Source organism: Melanostigma gelatinosum (genome assembly GCF_949748355.1).
Source record: "Melanostigma gelatinosum genome assembly, chromosome: 7".
Classification (NCBI taxonomy): Eukaryota; Metazoa; Chordata; class Actinopteri; order Perciformes; family Zoarcidae; genus Melanostigma; species Melanostigma gelatinosum.
This window is the reverse complement of record NC_136640.1, coordinates 1840978-1860327: the sequence shown is the minus strand read 5'-3', so window position 1 is coordinate 1860327 and position 19350 is coordinate 1840978. Positions and strand designations below refer to the sequence as shown.

Below are 19350 nucleotides of genomic sequence, written 5' to 3'. Positions count from 1 at the left end.
GTAATGTGAGTCACAAGGTGTAATTATTCTGAAACCACTTTGATACAGATAAAAAATAAAAAGGTTTTCTAAAGAGACTGTGGTGCTGGGGAACACTACCACTTTTGTCCACAGGGACCGCCAAAAACAAAAAGGTGCTTGTAGTCACTTTAATACCCTGAAAAGAAATAAAATGAAATGGACAAATGCTGCAGTTTGTCACAAGAACAAAGATTTCAAACATTTCCTCATATTTCAGAAGCCATAAGAGCCCTTTCTAATACTCTTTCTTTAATGAATAGAACTCGTCAGCTTTGTCAACATAATTAAGTGATACAGTTTTTAAAGGCTAAACGCTAACAAATACAGATTAAAGCAGAATATTTCGTGTTTGTTTTCAGAGTCTTTTAATCTGAAAGTCATATTTTTCTTTTCATCTGCAGCTTGAAGCCTGATGTGTTCCCACTAACATTTTAATTAAATCTCCATTTAATTTAAAGACACATATTGTGTAGTTTCATGTCTGCATGTGTATTTGTAATACACAGAAGAAATGACTTATTTCTGTGTTGTCTGTTGATGAAGCTGGTCGTCCTATAGGTGGCGCTGTTTTCTCGTCATCTCTCTTCACTCCAAACAGAACGAAACCTCACTAGTTTCCTGACAAATGAAGCTTTTAGTTGTGATCAACTAGACAAACAAGGAACTTGTTTTAATGTAGATTTTTAAGTTGAGGAAAGGTTCTTTAATTAAAAATCACACGCATCACTTTTATCTCTGAGATGAAATTTTTCTTTGTTTGAGAGTTTATTTTACTTTCACTGTTCTAACTTTGAGTTTAGAACAGAAATTAATAAATTAATGGCATCATTATTTGTGTAATGAAGCCTCTCACATTTAATTTCTACAGTCTGGCTTCAGTTCACCATCTGTGTCTCCAAAATGTTCTTTCTTTTTTTTATACACCATGTATGCGTATGAAGTGTTGTACGCCATGTTATAAATGTGACCCCTGGTATTCTCATCACTTCACAAAGGGCCGCCCAAAAAGATCTTGCCTAGGGCCATTTGCTATCTAGAGACAGGCCTACATACAATTAATAGAATAAGTTACATACAATGCATATATATATATACAGTGTATATATATATTTATAAGCCAATGCCTGAAAGTGCAAAAAAAATATTGTTGCCCAATTTTAAACAGTAAGCACATTCTCACTGTGTTGTAACTCACTTTTATCAGTTCACAAATGTTTACTTACTTTATCGTCAGGTTAAGAGCTGTTTGCATGACAAACATCAAACATCCCACGCTGGGTAAAGGGCAATGTTGCAGAACTTACTGTAACAGGTTGGATTGATTGAAGAGAATATGTGAAGACAGCCCCGTTCTCCTGGCATAAGGATGGATAATATAAACGAGCTCTACATTAATGTATGTTTGTGCACTCTGGAACCTTGTTTACATATAAAAGGGAATGTCTAAATCATAAATCATGATTTGTTACTGTAGATTAAACAACACAGCAGTTTATGAAGTAATGATATGAGCTCCATATTTACCAGCTGCAATATTAAAGTGCCATTAGCACTAATGAGAAAAACTTACGTTTGCATATATGACAAAGTAACATTAGCTTATATGAAATAAGTCACTTTAGCATGTATTATGTATAAAATGTATATCAAAATGATATTTTCGGGGTAACATTGAGGCAAAAGGACCTGGCGATGGCAACATAGAAGAGGCCCATGTGCCACGGCCCAATTTAACCCCGTGTCCCCAATGCAAAGAATGCGCAGAACGAATTGCTTAAAAAGTTTGTGCAACATCTTAAATTGAGAAAGTACAACAATATGACAAAATATTCTGAAGAAAAAAAGACATTTTCATTATTATAGGTGGAGTGGTGATCTGATGAAATCCTTAAAATTGCAGTCAGTCTTACGCTCTATGTTAAACAAGACAAAGTCTACAAATGATTGACTCATGGGATACCTGGAATACCTTTGAAGGGTTGCATGATGATGAGTGTGTGGGTGGGGAGCGGGGGCGGGTGTCTCTATTGAGGCTATTTAAAAGATGCTGATCAGCTTCCCCAGTATCATCTCAGTCAACCATGGGTCGCCCCGGGATTCAGATGTGGACGTGGACACTTTGTGTTTTCTTCAGCTGTGTGGGTCGAGCATTGGCAGGACCGTAAGTTTAACCGAAACTGTCTCAGAAAAATAATACGCGTGTGGTTGACTTAATTGAACATGAATCTTTGCTGCCAGTTTTGGAGTTTCTTCCATATCAGATCCAATAAGATCTCTGCTGTTTGTTTCTGTGGCTGTAGGCAGTACATGGTGGCCATTCCTGCGACTCTTGAAGCTGGGGCTGAGGCCAAATTCTGTGCGAGTCTCCTGCAGCCCAACGAGACTCTGGTCATGACCGTCACTCTGAAGTCTTCAGAGGCGACTGCAACCCTCCTTACGCGAACGTCCAACACAGAATTTCATATGTGCACTGAATTTGAGGTGAGCTCTCAAGATTTGATTCATTTGCTCATTTCCATACATTCATTGAAAATGTGTTGATTAAAAAACAACAAAACCTTGACGGGACCAATATGTTAGTGTGGAAAACTATTGTGAGCATGTATGTAAGAAGTTCCATTGGCTTATATAAAACAAGAAACATTAATTCATATGAAAAAAAATACTTTTAGCATGAATGAAAAAGTAACATGAACTGATATGAGAAAAAGTTCTGTTACACACTCAATTTAAGGTGAGCTCTCAAGATTTGATTTGATGAATAGGTTGTCCCAGAATCTAAACAGGCAGTATGAGTTCAAATCACAGAAGCTTCGAAAAAATATGTTGGCGTGGAAAACTATTGTGAGCATGTGCAATAAATGTTCCATTGGCTTATATGAAACAAGTAACAATAGTATATATGAGAAAAGTTTGGTTAGCACTTAACATGTTAAATTTAAGGTGAGCTCTCAAGATTTATTCATTTGCTCATTTCCAAAACATTCATTGAAAATGTGTTGCTTAAAATACAACATTAGAACCTCAATGGGATTACGCAACACATATAGAACACTCACACAGATCTATAAACAACAGCACACACATATATTCCTGAATTATTTTTTCAGTGTTCTTAAAATATTTTTTTGTCACAGGTTCCTTTAACGCCGGATGAAGAAGTGCAGAATTTCGAGGTGGAGGTACGAGGCCACACGTTTTACTCAAAAGAAGTCCGGAAAGTCCTGATCAAAGTTTATCATCCAAAGACATTCGTCCAAACAGATAAACCAATCTACCTCCCTGGACAAACAGGTAACCTTGAGTTGATGATCTATGATGTTGTATACAATATGGTACCACACTGTAATATAGACAGATTTCCCCTTTAATAGTAATTGGGATGTGAGTGCAACACAGGGTAGAACATAATGCACCTTGCTTGTTTGGAGTTAAATGAATGCAGCAGTCCTTGCTTTCCTAAAACGTTTTGTATTTTATGTCACACGTCAACATTAACTCACACAGGAAGTGAGAAATGAATAGTGTGCTCTCAAGATTTGATTAATTTGCTTATTTCCACAAAATTCATTAAAATGTGTCGATTAAAATACGGAGAAATTAATTGTGTGGCCGAGAATTTCAGCAGGCAGATGGATTAAAATCACGGATTAGAAACAAAATGTTAGCGTTGAAAACTATTGTGTGAAAAAAGTTCTGTGAGCATATATGAAAAGCTACATCGGCACATATGTAAAAAGTCACGTTAGCATGTGAAAAAGTTGCGTTCGCGCTAATAAGAATAAGTTACATTCGCATATGATAAAGCAACATTAGCTTCTATGAAACAAGTTTAGGTATATAGGTAAACAGTTATGTTAGCATATATGAAAGACTAACATTAGCACATGTGAAAAAAGGTTAAGTTGGTATATATAAATAAGTAACATTGGCATTTATTGAAAAAAGGTGACTTCAGCATTTATGAAAAAGTAACTAGCTTATTTTAAAAAATACATCAGCATATAAGAAAAAGAAACATTAGCTCGCATGGAGAAAGTGATGTTAGCATAAATGAAAAAGTAACATCAGCTAATATGAATAAAGCTACATTAGCATATATGAAAATTAACATTAGTTCATAAGGTAAAAGTCACGTTAGCATGTTCGAAAAAATAACATCAGCTTACATGAAAAAAGTTCCGTTAGCATATATGAAAAAAGTTACATTAGTATGTATGAAAAAGTTATGTTAGCATATATGATAAAAGTTACATTAGTATGTATGAAAAAGTTATGTTAGCATATATGATAAAAGTTACATTAGTATGTATGAAAAAGTTATGTTAGCATATATGATAAAAGTTACGTTATAACATGTATGTAAAAAGTTACGTTGGCATATATGAAATGTTAGCTGTTTTCTTGCTGCACCAGTGAAGAGCAAAGATCCCCACCGTCCAGATATCATATGAATTACGTTAAACTATAAGCTATCTTACTTTTAGATTGGTGCTTTTCATCATCACCAGTTTCTGTACAAAGTGATCCACCACCAATTTATTTTAAAATCCAATGCTGTGACCAGATTACTGATAACTAATAATGAGCTGAAAGGGAGGTTTTCCACTCATTGAATTTGCAATATGTGCAGTTTTATGGCAGACAACAGAGGGAATAACGTAAATGCTAATAGCTAATGATTCTAGCTTTTACTAACTTGTGAATTCAACAGTAATGATATCATTTCTGAGCAGTTTTACTAGCCTGTTAGGATGTTTATCACTGTTGTAGAAGAGCTGCAAAAGCTTCATGTTGAATAATCTCTCTTTATTCCTCTCAGTGCATTTCAGAGTCATCACACTGGACTCCAAGTTGAGACCTGCCAATGGGCTGGTGAGAGTTTGCACAGTCTCTTTTCTTTAGATCTCATTCACGAAACCAGTGACAGTGATACTGTTAGATAACGCTGCAGGTTTTAAAGTTATGTAATGAAGTGATCGACATCGATGTGCTGTGGGTCAATAGTACAACCACGGCCCCTTTAGGTAAACCTTCCAACATTTTAGCTGACTAATCCATCACCTCCTCACACTAGTTTATCATTTTGATGGTATTTTGAATCGGAAATAACACTGAAACTATACTGAAGATTATATAGAACTGTTTTTTTCCATAAAAGAAAAACTGAATGACAGATACTCTGAGAAGTTGTAATGTTAATGTGTGTCCCACGTTTTATATTTACAAATCATGAATAAAGAGCTGAAGTTTGTGTTTGCAGTAAATCTCTGGATTGGAAAACACCGCTGATTTCTTACTGAAAAAAGTCGTGCAGTTTGTTTTACATTCAGCTGAATTCATAAGGACTCTGTATGATGCAAACCAGCTTTGACAAATCTCCATCTTTCTTCTCTTTCTTTTGCAGTACAATATCATCGAAATTGAGGTAAGACCAATAGGAAAATATCCACAGTTTAATACACTATACATTAGACTGAAAGTAAAAAAATGTTTAACTTCATAAATAAATGAATAACTGAAAGCAAGATGGTCCAGTTCACTTGTTTGTATTTGAGAAATTCAGCATGTTGATTTTCCTAAAAACATGCTTCATAATCTGTGACGTCAACATGTGAGAGTAAAGCTCTGCGAGGTGTTTGACACAAAAAATCATTCTTTAAAAATCCTTTTTACAGGCTGCATCTTCTTTCTTACTTGTAATTGACCGTTAACCTTTTAAATCAAGTTAATTTAGTTCATCAAGTTTCACATCACTGCATGAACTAGACGAGCTAATGAGAGCTAGTAAGTGGACCTTAAGTTAAGATTTATTTGTCCAAATACATTAAACTTGATCATAAACTTAAGAACATATATACTTTATTTTTTTGTAGGAATTTCTGTTTGCCTATCTGCAACAGACAGAATACACTGATATCAATATATCTGTAACTAGTAAGTGTTTTAAATATAGTAGGAAAACAAAGAGTACACATGCTGTGCATTCCAGTACCTTTGCTACCACACTATTTAATATGTTAGAAGACGTAAAAGTGTGTGATTTAGAATGCAAAAATATAACTTCACACCCAACTTATGGCCTAGTTTCTTCTGCCATCTCGTTGAAGGTGAAGAAGAAATGAGGTTCTTATGTTTGTCATAAATATTTGTTCGTCACATTTACTTTTATTTGACAGGATCCTAACAACAACCGGATTGGACAGTGGCTGAATCAAACGTCCAACAGTAAGATATTGCAGCTTTCATACGACTTGAACTCTGAGGCCCGTATAGGGAGGTACCAAGTTATTGTGACAATCGGGTTGGAAAAAATATATCACAACTTCAAGGTGGAGAAATACGGTAAGTTCCTTTTTTTCTATAACCTTCCATTTCAATCCATTTGTAATGAAGCAAGAATGCTAATAAACATATTTTGTCCCCAGTTTTGCCTAAATTTGACGTAAAGCTAAATGCATCCTCTGAAGTAAGTATCGATCAGGAGGAAATCAAAGCTGAAGTCTGTGCGATGTAAGTAAGCGCCCCTTTGCCCGTTACACTCCTAAATAATTCTAAAACTGGTCCAGTTTGGTGAGTGAATGAATGTCCTTCTCATCAGGTACACATTCGGACAAGCTGTTCCAGGCAGTGTTGAAGTTGAGATGTGCCGACCTCTAAATAACTATAGGAGGCATCCAATCAACCCTAGAGATCCGCCGGGAATCCCTGACGCGGTCGCCCCATGCCACAAGGAGACAAAGCAGGTACGTTTGCTCCGGCGACAGTCTCATCTCTGCTTAAAAAAAGGTGCATATAAGGGTTGACCCAGGCGCCAATCTTCAGCTCTTAAAAAGTGAAGTAAACGCTGAAGTTTCTTAAAACCTGCATGGTTTAAATAAACTTCAGCTGGTTCCTCAGGTGTCGTTGCTGGGGCCCCTGGACATTTGTGTGAAAGTGTGCGAGTGTATTTACATGTGTTTTGTCTGCATACACGGAGAGTGAAGCATCTCCTAAACTTTACACGCGTTCGTTAACTGAAAAAGCGGAACAAATGGCCCGTTTATAAGTGATTTATTAAGGAGTAACAAGGGTGTAAATGGGGTAAGTTTGAAATGCCCTTTCATTTTATTTCATTGCTCTTTTCTAGATGGACAACAAAGGCTGCGCCACGTTTATCTTCACAATGTCAACTTTCACAAAAGTTTCGCAAAAGGTGCTGCGAGATGACCTGCAGATCCGGGCCAAAGTGGAAGAGGAGGGCACAGGCAAGTCATATAATATTCTATATCATATTTATATGAAGAAAAGAGAGAATTACACTGCCGTGTTATGAAACAGTTGTTGTAATGTGGAGGCTTCTTGTACAGGTATTTCACGCCAACAAGAGCAGAGAATAAGGATTTCATACGTCGTTGGAAAGCTGTCTTTCACCGACACGCCCAAGATTTATGACGAAGGCTCAAACGTGGAGGGAAAAGTACGAGCATGTGGCCTTCACGTCTTTGTTGTGATTTTAGACGTGGTGCATTCTCGGTGACTCTGTGCTTTCCAACAGGTTCAAGCGGTTCATTACAACAACACGCCCATTCCCAACATGCCGCTCTACCTGTTCGAGGGTGAAGGAAGGTCATCACACCGGCTGCAGAATCTCACGACCAACAACGATGGAGTCGCCACTTTCTCATTCAGCACGGCTGAACTTAACGGGGACATCCAACTCCACGTAAGTAAGAAGTAGCACTACACTGGTTTCTCAAGGTGCCTCCATCGTAGCAAGTAGCCGCATTGGAACTGTTTGCAATAGAGAGGTGAAGCCCCGCTCCGTCCGGTGTCACCCATGGGACCAAATTCTGGAAAAAAATATGAATGGTAGTCAACAGCGAAAGAAATGTGTTATTGATCCCGTTTGAATTCGGCCATTAATTCCACATAATAATGTTTGTCAATTTAAAAGATAGATTTGCAAGTCAAGAAAGTCTCAAGTTTGTCATAGTAACATTTAGTTTTGTGTGAAACCAATCAGTGAACAACATCTCTTACTAACCCAATTCAAACAGGATCAAATAATTATTTGTCTCACCGTTGACTACCATTGATGTTTTCATATACTCCCATGGTGTTCTAGTAGGAGGGGCTTGACTTATCTCTAAACCTTAACATTCACTTTGTCTGTAAAAACTTTATATATACTTAGCAGAGTTTCTTTTCTTCTTTCTAGGTCGGCAGCTTGCCGACATATGGCTACCCCGGTTACAGAACGCCGTACTATGAGGCTGGAGATCACACCGTGTCGTTGGTCAGACCTTCAACTCCACACACTCAGACGGTCAGCTCCCTGAAGCTGAAGCAGAATAATAACCCACTTCCATGTGACACAGAAGAAGAGTTCACCATCCAATACACTGTGGTAGGAGAAGCCCAGGGCTCCGTGGATGTGATGTATCTGGTGAGTGAAATATGAGAGATGACAGGGGAAGATGGTTTTATGACTTTTTACATCTGATAACTGACATCTGGCTCAAAGAAAACACACTTATGACTTTTTAATTCCGGGTTTATGAACGCAGCTCTACCTTCTGATAACATAAAACACGAATGTCTCTTGCTCGAGCCAGTTTGTCCCAACTGGGCTTCTGTAGAAACATGGCAGCGCAAAGATGGCCGGCTCCGTGGAAGATGACCTGCTCCCTTTGTAGATATAAATGGCTTTTTCTAAGCTAAATAAAACATAACGATTCTTAATTTCAGGTGATTAGACAACTGATTAAAACATAGTTACGAATATATCGTTTTCCATTGCTGCCAATTAATCCCCCTAAATGTTACCCACTGTTTTGTCCTTTAATAACAGCAAACAGCTGTAATCTGCTGTTCAATGAGGTGTTTTCTACATCATTCATTGTGTTGCAGGCCTTATCCCGAGGAGTCATCTTCATGCAAGGAGTTCAACGGGTCGTCGTGCAAGAAAACTCAGGTGAGCAAAGAATGAAATGACCCTTTAAAGCTAGCAAATAATTGAGTTTTATTGATGAATGGAGGTGATTGTGGTTCATATATGAGTTGGTTTGTTTGATTCAGTGAATGAGGGCGAGGTGTCCTTTAACCTGATGGTGTCTGCTCACATGGCACCGTACATCCAAGTTGTGGCGTACGCCGTCCTCCCCAGTGAGAACGTGATCGCCAACAATGCCGACTTCCCCGTCGAGAAATGCTTCGGTCACAAGGTCAGTGTGAGCTGAAGACGTCACCGTGCTAATTAAATAAATAACAAATATAAACTTGTAAAATTAAGTTTTGGTGATAAACTTGAATTAATCAAGTTGTTTGAAGGAGATGTTTTCATATGAATATAAAATAGATATTAGAGATGAATTATGAGCTGTTTAACTTCCTAACACGAGCTCTCAACAGATTATAATCCATCATTAAAACTGCTCATGACAAGATATTTTATCAACAACATTTTTATTTCCTTACCATTTGAATTGCATGTTTTTTTGCAAATAACCATTATAGATGACAACAACAATGTAAAAATATTAGTGCTGGGCAAGTTAACGCATTCATTCATTAACGCCGACAATTATTTTACCGCGCGTTAACGCATTCATTCATTCACGCCGACAATTATTTTACCGCGCGTTAACGCATTCATTCATTCACGCCGACAATTATTTTATCGCGCGTTAACGCATTCATTAATTAACGCCGACAATTATTTTATCGCGCGTTGACGCATTTTTTGAATAAATTTTTTTTACTGAAAGACAAGACACAATACATAACAACAAGAGGATGACAAGAGCAGTGGGATAAAAGCCAGCAAACATCCTATAGTCAGACTGTCTCGTGTTTATCGTTTTGAATTAGAGATATGATGTCCCTTCAGGGTTGCCGTAGAGAAAAGGCGACTTCCGCTGCTCTCCCTGGAGACTACTGGACATCGCTGGTAAAGTCAGCAGACACTCAGATCTCCGTGGTCAACTCAGCAGACACTTACATGTTAGTGCACCTGTTGGGGTCTGGCACCACCTCCTGGCTGACTGAGCTCCTCACATGCTTTCCTTCCTCATCAAAAGCCTGACCTCACATCTGCCCAGATGACCACACCTCCCGGCTCCGGCCAAACCTGACACCAGCACTCTATTGGCCAAGAAAATGCCTCCAGCTGTGCGTGAGACCAGGTTTATAAGCTCGAACACAGCTAGAATCTGTCTCTTCGCGCCGGACTTGTCCAGGCCACAGAAGATTCAGCTTTCCCCTCCAGCGAGACGCTGGCCACGCAGGCCCACGAGGAAGCCGCGGCCTACAACCCTCATTAAACCCTGACAGGTCACATGCCATTTCGCTGGATGAAACTCCATTCTGAGTAAGGCCCTTACCCCGCGATAACGGATCACTTCCGCGATCCGTTTCTCCGCTTTTTCTTTTTGTGCCCATATTCCGGCGAAGGAAGACGTTAAGCCTCAGTCCTTCTCCGACGATTACCGGGAGACGGACGGACCACGTCGTCTCAGCCGAAGTTAAAACTGTCCTCTCTGCAGCGAGACAGATCACGTCTGCGTTTGCTCCAGAGCGAGCTCAAGCCACGACGGCCCGAAGCCGCACCTTCTTCTCGAGGAAACGGACAATTCTTCCTCGAACACTCCCCTTTGTTCCGAAGCTTCTACAAAGTAAGGTCATGGCGTCTGGGCATAGTTTAGCTTAATATAACCTACGTTCAATTCAGGTTATCCATTTATGGTTGATATTCCCGTACTTTGTTGTGAGAAGTTACTGTCGCGCGATATCAAGGTATTGCGTAATCAGCGCGGAAACCACAAGCTCCGCTGTATTTGTGTATTGAACTGCTGTAACTGTCTGCATTAGATCAGTCGCTGCTGGTAGATTTAGAGTTGTGTATTATCACTTGAGAGATGTGATAACGGAGCACTACGCTCATCTCACCGCAGCGGTAAAGATCTGTTTTATTTGGGGATTATTTTCATTCATTTTATTCCACTTCGTGTGGCATTTCTCTCTTCATTAACTCGACTCTGTGAGTGAGCTAAGAGTTGTGGCTTATCACTGCATAAGCTGCCGGTAGTTCAAAGACGACAACGGTATACTTATGCATGATAAAACCAGCGTACTCATGCTCCCTACAACATCGTACGCAGAAGTTGATTCATGACCCCCCCCTCTCTTTTTTCTTTGCTCTCTCTCTCTTAACCTACACACACATACAGCAACCTCTCCGCCATTTTTGTCAGAGTCACTCGACTCCGCCATCTGGTGGTAGTTTAGCTGTAGTTCCTTAAGGCTCCTCCCCCTCCACACACACACATACTTACATACATACATCCTCACCCACACACACACATACTTACATACATACATCCTCCTCCATTTTATTCATTTGACTTTAGGTATTAGGCATATAAAATTGTATGATAGCGTTTGTTGGTTGCAATATTAATTGATTTGATCATTTACTATTTTGATTTAATAAACTGTTATACTTTAAGGAGCAGTCGTCTGTGATTGCTTGTGCATATGTGTGTAATGAAACTGTATGTAGTAGTCCTGTGCTCGAATTTAAACCTTCACTGTCACTGAATGTGTAGTCATACGCAGACTATTGACATTATGAGTGACTACTAATTATGAGACTTAGTTTTATCGTTTGGTTATTGGTCCCTGTTCGCAGGGTGGTGCCCCGTTATTAATAATCATTAATAATTGTTACATACATTATTAATTCTATTGATGTCAAGAATTCAGTTTCTTAAATGCTGATGACCCAAACACGCTCCCTTATGCTGCGTTCACACCGGTCGCGTTGATTTTTTGACGCGCGTCGAGATTACATACAAAGTCTCTGCACAGACGCGATGAGACTGGCGCGCCGCGATTTTGCGATGGCGCGGCGTGTTGGACGCGTTATTGCAGTGCGGTGGACGCGGTGGACGCGGTGGACGCGTTGGACGCCGAAAAATTCGCCAACGCGCCGTCGTCATCACTGGCTTCCTGCCGTTGTTGAATCAGGAAATAAATCCTGTAGCCGTCTGTGTTCACCCAGAGCTCTACGATACCTCATATCAACAGAGACCGGACCAAACTATGTGTATACATGTGTGTGTGTAAACCATACGGTACAAACAATGAATAGACGCTGCCGTATTTACGTCTACGTGACGTTATTGAGTGCTGGTGGAGCTGCTACGATGTTAGCATAGCCTAGCACCGATCCATCAGAGCTCCATTGAGAAGACCAGTAACCTACAAATCGGCATCATTACGTAGTTATTTCGGAGTCCCTTTTTGTCGGAGAAGACAAGTACAAATCGGCATCATTATGTAGTTATTTCGGAGTCCCTTTTTGTCTGTTTATTTTCCGTTGAATCACAGCCAAATCAGTTTATTTTGTGTTCCTACAGCTGTAGTAAACAGCGACCGGTGGTTTGCTAGACAGTGAATACAGCTCGATACAATCCACGGAGCTCCTCTGAACAATGTTATGAACCAGACATGACGGCGTTTGGCATTCCGATGTTTGAGGGACTTCCACAACACGTACAAAGCAGCAATTGTCCTTATTCCTTTCATGGTTGACAGCGGAAAGAAATGGCGGCCAGGTGAACGGCTTCCAGGACGATAAACCACGCCCCCTCTCCGGCGCTACGAGATTTTGCGGCGTTTGGTGTGAACACGACCGGCGGCGCATTGGACGCGATTGTGCAGTGCGTTGGACGCGATTTTGCAGTGCGTCCAAAAAATCAACGCGACCGGTGTGAACGCAGCATTAGTTCCCAACACACCTATATGCTGACATTCACCGTAAACTCATTTAAACGGCACAGATCGGGAGCGAGCGAAGGACTTTGAAAGTTAGCGGAAACATTAACGTGAGACAACATCCGGTTTCTTCAGACGAACATCCGATTTTCAGAATAAGATGCCAACAAAGTATGAATTATATGAATTACAGTAAAATACACATTTGTGTCATGTTGAAAAGACCATAGCTTCACGAGGGCATTTTTGCCCTCGTGTATTTCCGACGCTGTCTTACCTGTTAGCTAGCTAACTTAGTTATGTTCCAAATGTAATGTTATCTTACCTTCTAGCTAGCTAACTTAATTATGTTCCAAATGTAATGTTATCTTACCTTCTAGCTTGCTAACTTAGTTATGTTCCAAATGTAATGTTATCTTACCTTCTAGCTTGCTAACTTAGTTATGTTCCAAATGTAATGTTATCTTACCTTCTAGCTTGCTAACTTAGTTATGTTCCTAATGTTATCTTACCTTCTAGCTAGCTAACTTAGTTATGTTCCAAATGTAATGTTATCTTACCTTCTAGCTTGCTAACTTAGTTATGTTCCAAATGTAATGTTATCTTACCTGTTAGCGAGCTAACTTAGTTATGTTCCAAATGTAATGTTATCTTACCTTCTAGCTTGCTAACTTAGTTATGTTCCAAATGTAATGTTATCTTACCTGTTAGCGAGCTAACTTAGTTATGTTCCAAATGTAATGTTATCTTACCTTCTAGCTTGCTAACTTAGTTATGTTCCTAATGTTATCTTACCTTCTAGCTAGCTAACTTAGTTATGTTCCAAATGTAATGTTATCTTACCTTCTAGCTTGCTAACTTAGTTATGTTCCAAATGTAATGTTATCTTACCTGTTAGCGAGCTAACTTAGCTATGTTCCAAATGTGATGTTATCTTCTGTTTTACCCTACAAGAAGCATTTATATTTACATTTTAGGAAAAACAAATAAACCGTGATATTTACCGCTACTGTAGGGAACAACGGTTTTGCATGTGACGCTTTTCTAGTGAATCCTAGCACTTGAATGCTGCCAAGAAGAGCAGTGAGATTCATAACGCCTCATCCACCACTAACGGTCTTTTCTCTGCCAGGTGTCCCTGGAGTTCTCTCCGTCCTCGGCCGTCCCAGGAGAGGAGACCACCCTGCAGGTGACGGCCCAGCCAGACTCTCTGTGCGGTGTGAGCGCCATCGACCAGAGCGTCCTCATCAAGGAGCCGGGGAAAAGTCTGGACGCAGACAAGGTAGCTAACCACAAATCCATCTGCATTTACTCCGTTAACGTCATCAGTTTATCCTCCTGTCGTGGTCAATCTGTCTTCCTGTTCTCCCTCTTATCAGTTATACATTTTGAAAATGGAAAACAATTTAAGATATGAAGAGTCTGCCTGAAGGATAAAGCAACTGTTTCGACAAATGAAGTTCCCCAATTGTCAGATCTTTATAGAACAAATAACATTTTAAAGCTTACAGCTTGAACCATTTAATTAAGTTTAGTTTTATTTATTTTTCACAATTTAATTAAAAAATGCAAAATGGCGCCGTGCCAGCGGCAGCCTGTTGCAGCAGCTCCCCTCTGTGTTTTAATTTTAGTCTTTTTTCACTCTTTCCCCTCAACTTTTTATTTTTTATTTTTCCTTAACGTTTGGTTCTTACGGTCAGACAACGGACTGTAACTTTTTTGTCAACTTTCTCGTGGCTTTCTGTGACTTTTCTTCGTGTTTGTAACGGAGAGCCACAAACAATGAGTGGGTCCACTGTCTATTCCCGTGATCAGCTGATTGCACTGAGGAAACTGCGGCCGCTGTCCGGCGCCAGGCATGAGATCCCGGCGGAGCTACGGAGAAAGGCTCGGGGCTGCAGGTCGCCATCCAAGGACACCATCCACTCCACTGTATCTGGACTGCTGAGTGAACATGCTGGTGCTTTTATGGCAATTACTGGAGACTTTAATCACACCACCCTGGATAAAGCCCTGACAACTTTTCACCATGAACGCGTCCACCGTCTCCTGGATCACTGACTACCTCACAGGCAGACGACAGTTTGTCCCACTGGGCCGGGTGCTGTCTGATGCGGTGGTCAGTGATACTGGAGTCCCACAGGGAACTGTTCTGTCTCCCTTCCTGTTCACCTTGTACACCCTCACCAGGATCACCCTCACTCCTCATCCTCCTGGACCTGACTGCTGCATTTGACACAGTGGATCACACTATCCTCCTACAGCGCCTCCATACCACCATTGGACTATCAGACTCTGCACTCAAGTGGTTTCAGTCCTACCTTTCAGGCAGAACTGAATATGTGTCACTGGGAAGATACAAGTCCAGACTGCTCCCTGTCTCCTGTGGTGTTCCGCAAGGGTCGGTCCTCGGCCCCATCCTCTTCATTATTTGCATGCTCCCCCTCGGTCGTGTCATCAGCAGACATAGGATGTCTTTCCACTGTTATGCTGATGATACACAGCTCTACATCAAAACTGCCCCAAGCCCCTCTGCAGCCATGTCACGTCTCACCTCCTGTCTTGGGGAGATAAAGGCGTGGATGAGCAACAACTTTCTCCAGTTAAACAGCAGCAAAACCGAAGCCCTCCTTGTTGGCACTCCACACCAGGTTCAGTCATCCTCCATAACTCATCTCACCTTCGACGGTCAGGTCATCCCCCTCTCCTCCACAGTCACTAATCTGGGAGTTAAGTTTGACCCACACCTGTCCTTTAATGACCATATACAACACCTGTGCAAAACCTCGTTTTATCATCTCAAAAACATCTCCAAACTCCGCCCACTTTAACCCTGTCAGATGCAGAGAAGCTCGTCCACGCCTTTATCTCCTCAAGACTGGACGACTGCAACTCACTATTCACTGGGATCACTGGCAAGAACATCCAGAAGCTGCAATACATCCAAAACAGCGCTGCCCGGATCCTGATGAGAGTCCGGAAGTATGAGCACATAACACCCATTCTGCACTCCCTACACTGGCTCCCTGTCTCATTCTGGATTGACTACAAAGTCCTACTACTCACACATGAATGCATAAATGGACACGCACCTCCCTCCCTACAAGATCTCATCACTCCCCAAATCTCCACCCGCACCCTCAGATCATCAAACAGCTCGCTCCTCCGGGTCCCCAGCACCAAGCTCCGCACCATGGGCGACCGGGCCTTCGGCTCGGCAGCTCCACGATATGGACCAGATCCCTGACCACCTAAGGGCAACACAGACCCTGGTCTCTTTAAGACCGGCCTAAAAACCTTTTTATTCAGGAAAGCCTTTCTGACCTAAATCACTGTCAGTTATTTCTTTTGTGTTTCTGTTCATTCACTGGTTTTTATTTTATTATAGTTTTTTTTTAATGTTTTAACGATGCTTTTTACTATGTTTTTACTATGTACTGGCTCTGTGGCACTCTGAGATAAAAAAAAAAAAAATGAAAAGTGCGTTACAAATAAAATACATTATTATTTATTATTACCACTGACTTCCAGTACAACTCGGGGTCATGCCATCTGCAGAAGTTCTCTGATGACTCTGCAGCGGTCGGGTGTATAAGGGACGGACGGGAGGAGGAGTACAGGGCAGTAGTGGAGGACTTTGTGGAGTGGGCCGGTAGAAATCACCTGCGTCTGAACGTCGACTCTTCTTCTTGAGGAAACTTCGATCCTTCAACGTGTGCAGCAGGATGCTGGAGATGTTCTACAATCTGTTGTGGTCAGTGCACTGGACTCCTGTAGTCTGCTGGGGGAGCAGCATTGGAGCCGGAGACACCAACAGACTGAACAAACTGGTGAAGAAGGCCGGCTCCATCATTGGCTGCAAACAAGACAATCTGGAAGAGCTGGTGGAGAGGACACTGAAGAAACTATGATCCATACTGGATAACCCGGACCACCCTCTGCACCACCTCCTGCAGGGACAGAGGAGCACTTTCTCCAACAGACTGATGCAGCTCCGCTGTCACAAGGACAGATTCAGGAGAACATTCCTGATCTCTGCCATGAGACTTCATAATAAAACAGCTCTGGCCTGATCATCCTCTACATAACTACTCACTGCTTCACTGTTTGCTGGGGTTGACTTTTGCACTACTGTTCTTCACCTAGTCAGTTAATTTAACACTATTCTATTTCATTGTATATACTGTGCATTTTTGTTGTTTTATCTTATATATTCTATATTCTGATATTTAATTTGTCCTACTCTGTTATTCTATTGTGCATTTTTTAATACTTAATATTTTTGGTGACTCTGCTACTTTGCTAATTGGTGTGTCTTGCTGCTGTAACATACAAATTTCCCCCTGGGGATAAAAAAAAGTACATATCTATCTGTCATCTATCTATCTTAAACAATAAAATAAAAATAAACAAACATAACAGAGATAAATAAATATCACAGTGCAGGAAGAGGCAAAAAGCCAACTGGACTTATTTGAAGCCTCCACCTATATAATATTACAATTTTATAATATTACAGAGAACATAAAATTAATATGCAGAAGACATGACTACATAATATATGATTGACAAGATATTTTTACAATATATGAAATATGATAACAATATTAATACATTCAAACAACAAAAGAAAATGTTATTGTGTTTGTGTGCGTGTGAGAGTGAGCATGGACTTGTTCGGGGATATTGGTTTATACATCTGCATTAACTCATAAACAATCGTAATGCTACAAGTCTCTGTGACTGAAACAACTTTGAATATAATATAACAGCTAAAACAAGAAATAAACAACAAAGTTATTACAAAACAGCAGTTAGATTTTCTTTTAAGCACCTTTTGAAACATTTTATAGAGGAACATTATTTTGTTAGGTGGGAAAAGTCATTCCATAGTTCGTTCCCCTAAATCTTATTGAAAATGTACCTCTGCCATGCCTTTTCTCTTCAGATATTCAACCTGTTGCCCGTCTCAAAAGTCTCCTACATTCCATATATGGCTGAAGATTCCATCGAATGTTTGCCCGTGAGGCCGAGAAGATCCATCTTGCCGTTCCCCGATGTGCAGACAGAGGACGCTCACACGACTTTCGCGGTACAAACATGAATGCACAATATCTTTATATTGTTTCTTTGTGTGTTTTGTTGTTGCACATTTCAGTTGACGCCTGTATGTTGTTGTGTTATCTAGAATCTGGGGATGAAGATGGCAACAAACTTGCTAATCCGAGTGCCTTCGTGCCTCAAGTACAAAGGAAGAGAATTCCGCCAGGGCTACGATGGTGACTTGTTTTGTTTTGTTATTTTGCTCTATTAAGTGCCACTTACCAGCATTAAAAACCAGGTTTTTCTCTGCTTCTGATGGAATATGTTCTGTTTTATTTTAAGGTATTAATTACAGGTATGACGCTGTTCCCAGCATAGCCAGAATGGAAACACAAAGTGGTGTTGCAGGTTCCTTAGGTTCCTCACCTGATAACTCACCAATAGAGACGGTGCGCACTTTCTTCCCTGAGACCTGGATATGGGACCTGGTGGAAGTGGGGTGAGTTTTCTTTAAACCACAGTCCTTCTCTCAAACGTCCTGTTGTATTTACAGACATTAGACTTTTTCTTCTTATTTAACCTGATGGCTCTGAGGACGAAAAATTTCAACTCACGAGAATTGCAGCGAATGTTGAAGCTGCATTCTCTCTAGTGTCCACCAGGGGGCGACTCCTCTGGTTGTATAGAAGTCTATAGAAAATGACTCTACTTCTCTCTTGATTTATTACCTCAGTAAACATTGTAAACATGAGTTTATGTCTCAATCTCTAGTTTCAAGTCTTCTTCAATACAGCATGATGTTCATTTAGTACATTATGGTCCATTTAGAGTCACACAGACCATAAAGCAGGGGATGCTTTAGGGCGGGGCTACATGGTGATTGACAGGTCTCTACCAGAGACGTGTACGGCGTCTCTACCACTACGTCACTCGTCCTCAGTCCAGATATGGTCACTTCCTGTTCACTGGCTGCAAAAAACAGATGGCGACATTTTTCACTTCTATTCGGCGTTAATCGGCTCACATTGTCGCTCTTTGACGAATCTGAATCATGGAAGTCTGATGTTGAAGTTGACAGAATGTCTCTGTGTGTCTGCTGTATCAGAGGCTCTGGAACGAAGGACGTGTCCCTCACCGTCCCAGACACCATCACCACCTGGGAGACGGAGGCCTTCTGTCTGTCCCCTCAGGGTTTCGGCTTGGCCCCCCGTAAAGAGATCACCGTCTTCCAGCCCTTCTTCCTGGAGCTCAGCCTGCCCTACTCCATCATCCGGGGGGAGCACTTTGAACTGAAGGCGACCATCTTCAACTACTTGAGCAGCTGCATCATGGTAACCGAGGTGTTCATGTGGACTTGAATGCTAATGTCAACATGCTAACGTGCTCATAATCACAATGCTAACATGCCGATGTTTAGCAGCTGTAATGTTCACCGTCTTATTCCTTGATGAGACGAGATCCATTCTGGTACCAGGTTAGTTTCTCTTTCAATTTCCGCTTTAGATTCTCAGTTCATCGCCATAACGC

At 40.8% G+C, this 19350-nt stretch overlaps 1 protein-coding gene across 1 annotated transcript in view; it reads left to right on the top strand.

Annotated features, from left to right (window-relative positions):
- Window positions 1-2102: 2102 nt before the first annotated feature.
- The window catches only part of LOC306779566 (alpha-2-macroglobulin-like), a gene marked incomplete at both ends in the record, with an annotated part of 30562 nt that continues 13314 nt past the window's right edge, over window positions 2103-19350 (top strand). Inside the window, 19 exons of the mRNA XM_079271533.1 lie at window positions 2103-2182; window positions 2322-2502; window positions 3159-3315; window positions 4844-4896; window positions 5429-5449; window positions 6201-6366; window positions 6450-6534; window positions 6623-6767; window positions 7151-7268; window positions 7371-7480; window positions 7559-7726; window positions 8222-8449; window positions 8914-8977; window positions 9082-9227; window positions 13913-14062; window positions 17729-17872; window positions 17969-18071; window positions 18166-18322; window positions 18929-19154. Coding sequence (XP_079127659.1) covers window positions 2103-2182; window positions 2322-2502; window positions 3159-3315; window positions 4844-4896; window positions 5429-5449; window positions 6201-6366; window positions 6450-6534; window positions 6623-6767; window positions 7151-7268; window positions 7371-7480; window positions 7559-7726; window positions 8222-8449; window positions 8914-8977; window positions 9082-9227; window positions 13913-14062; window positions 17729-17872; window positions 17969-18071; window positions 18166-18322; window positions 18929-19154 — 2502 coding nt within the window. The remainder of the gene's footprint in view (window positions 2183-2321; window positions 2503-3158; window positions 3316-4843; window positions 4897-5428; window positions 5450-6200; window positions 6367-6449; window positions 6535-6622; window positions 6768-7150; window positions 7269-7370; window positions 7481-7558; window positions 7727-8221; window positions 8450-8913; window positions 8978-9081; window positions 9228-13912; window positions 14063-17728; window positions 17873-17968; window positions 18072-18165; window positions 18323-18928; window positions 19155-19350) is intronic.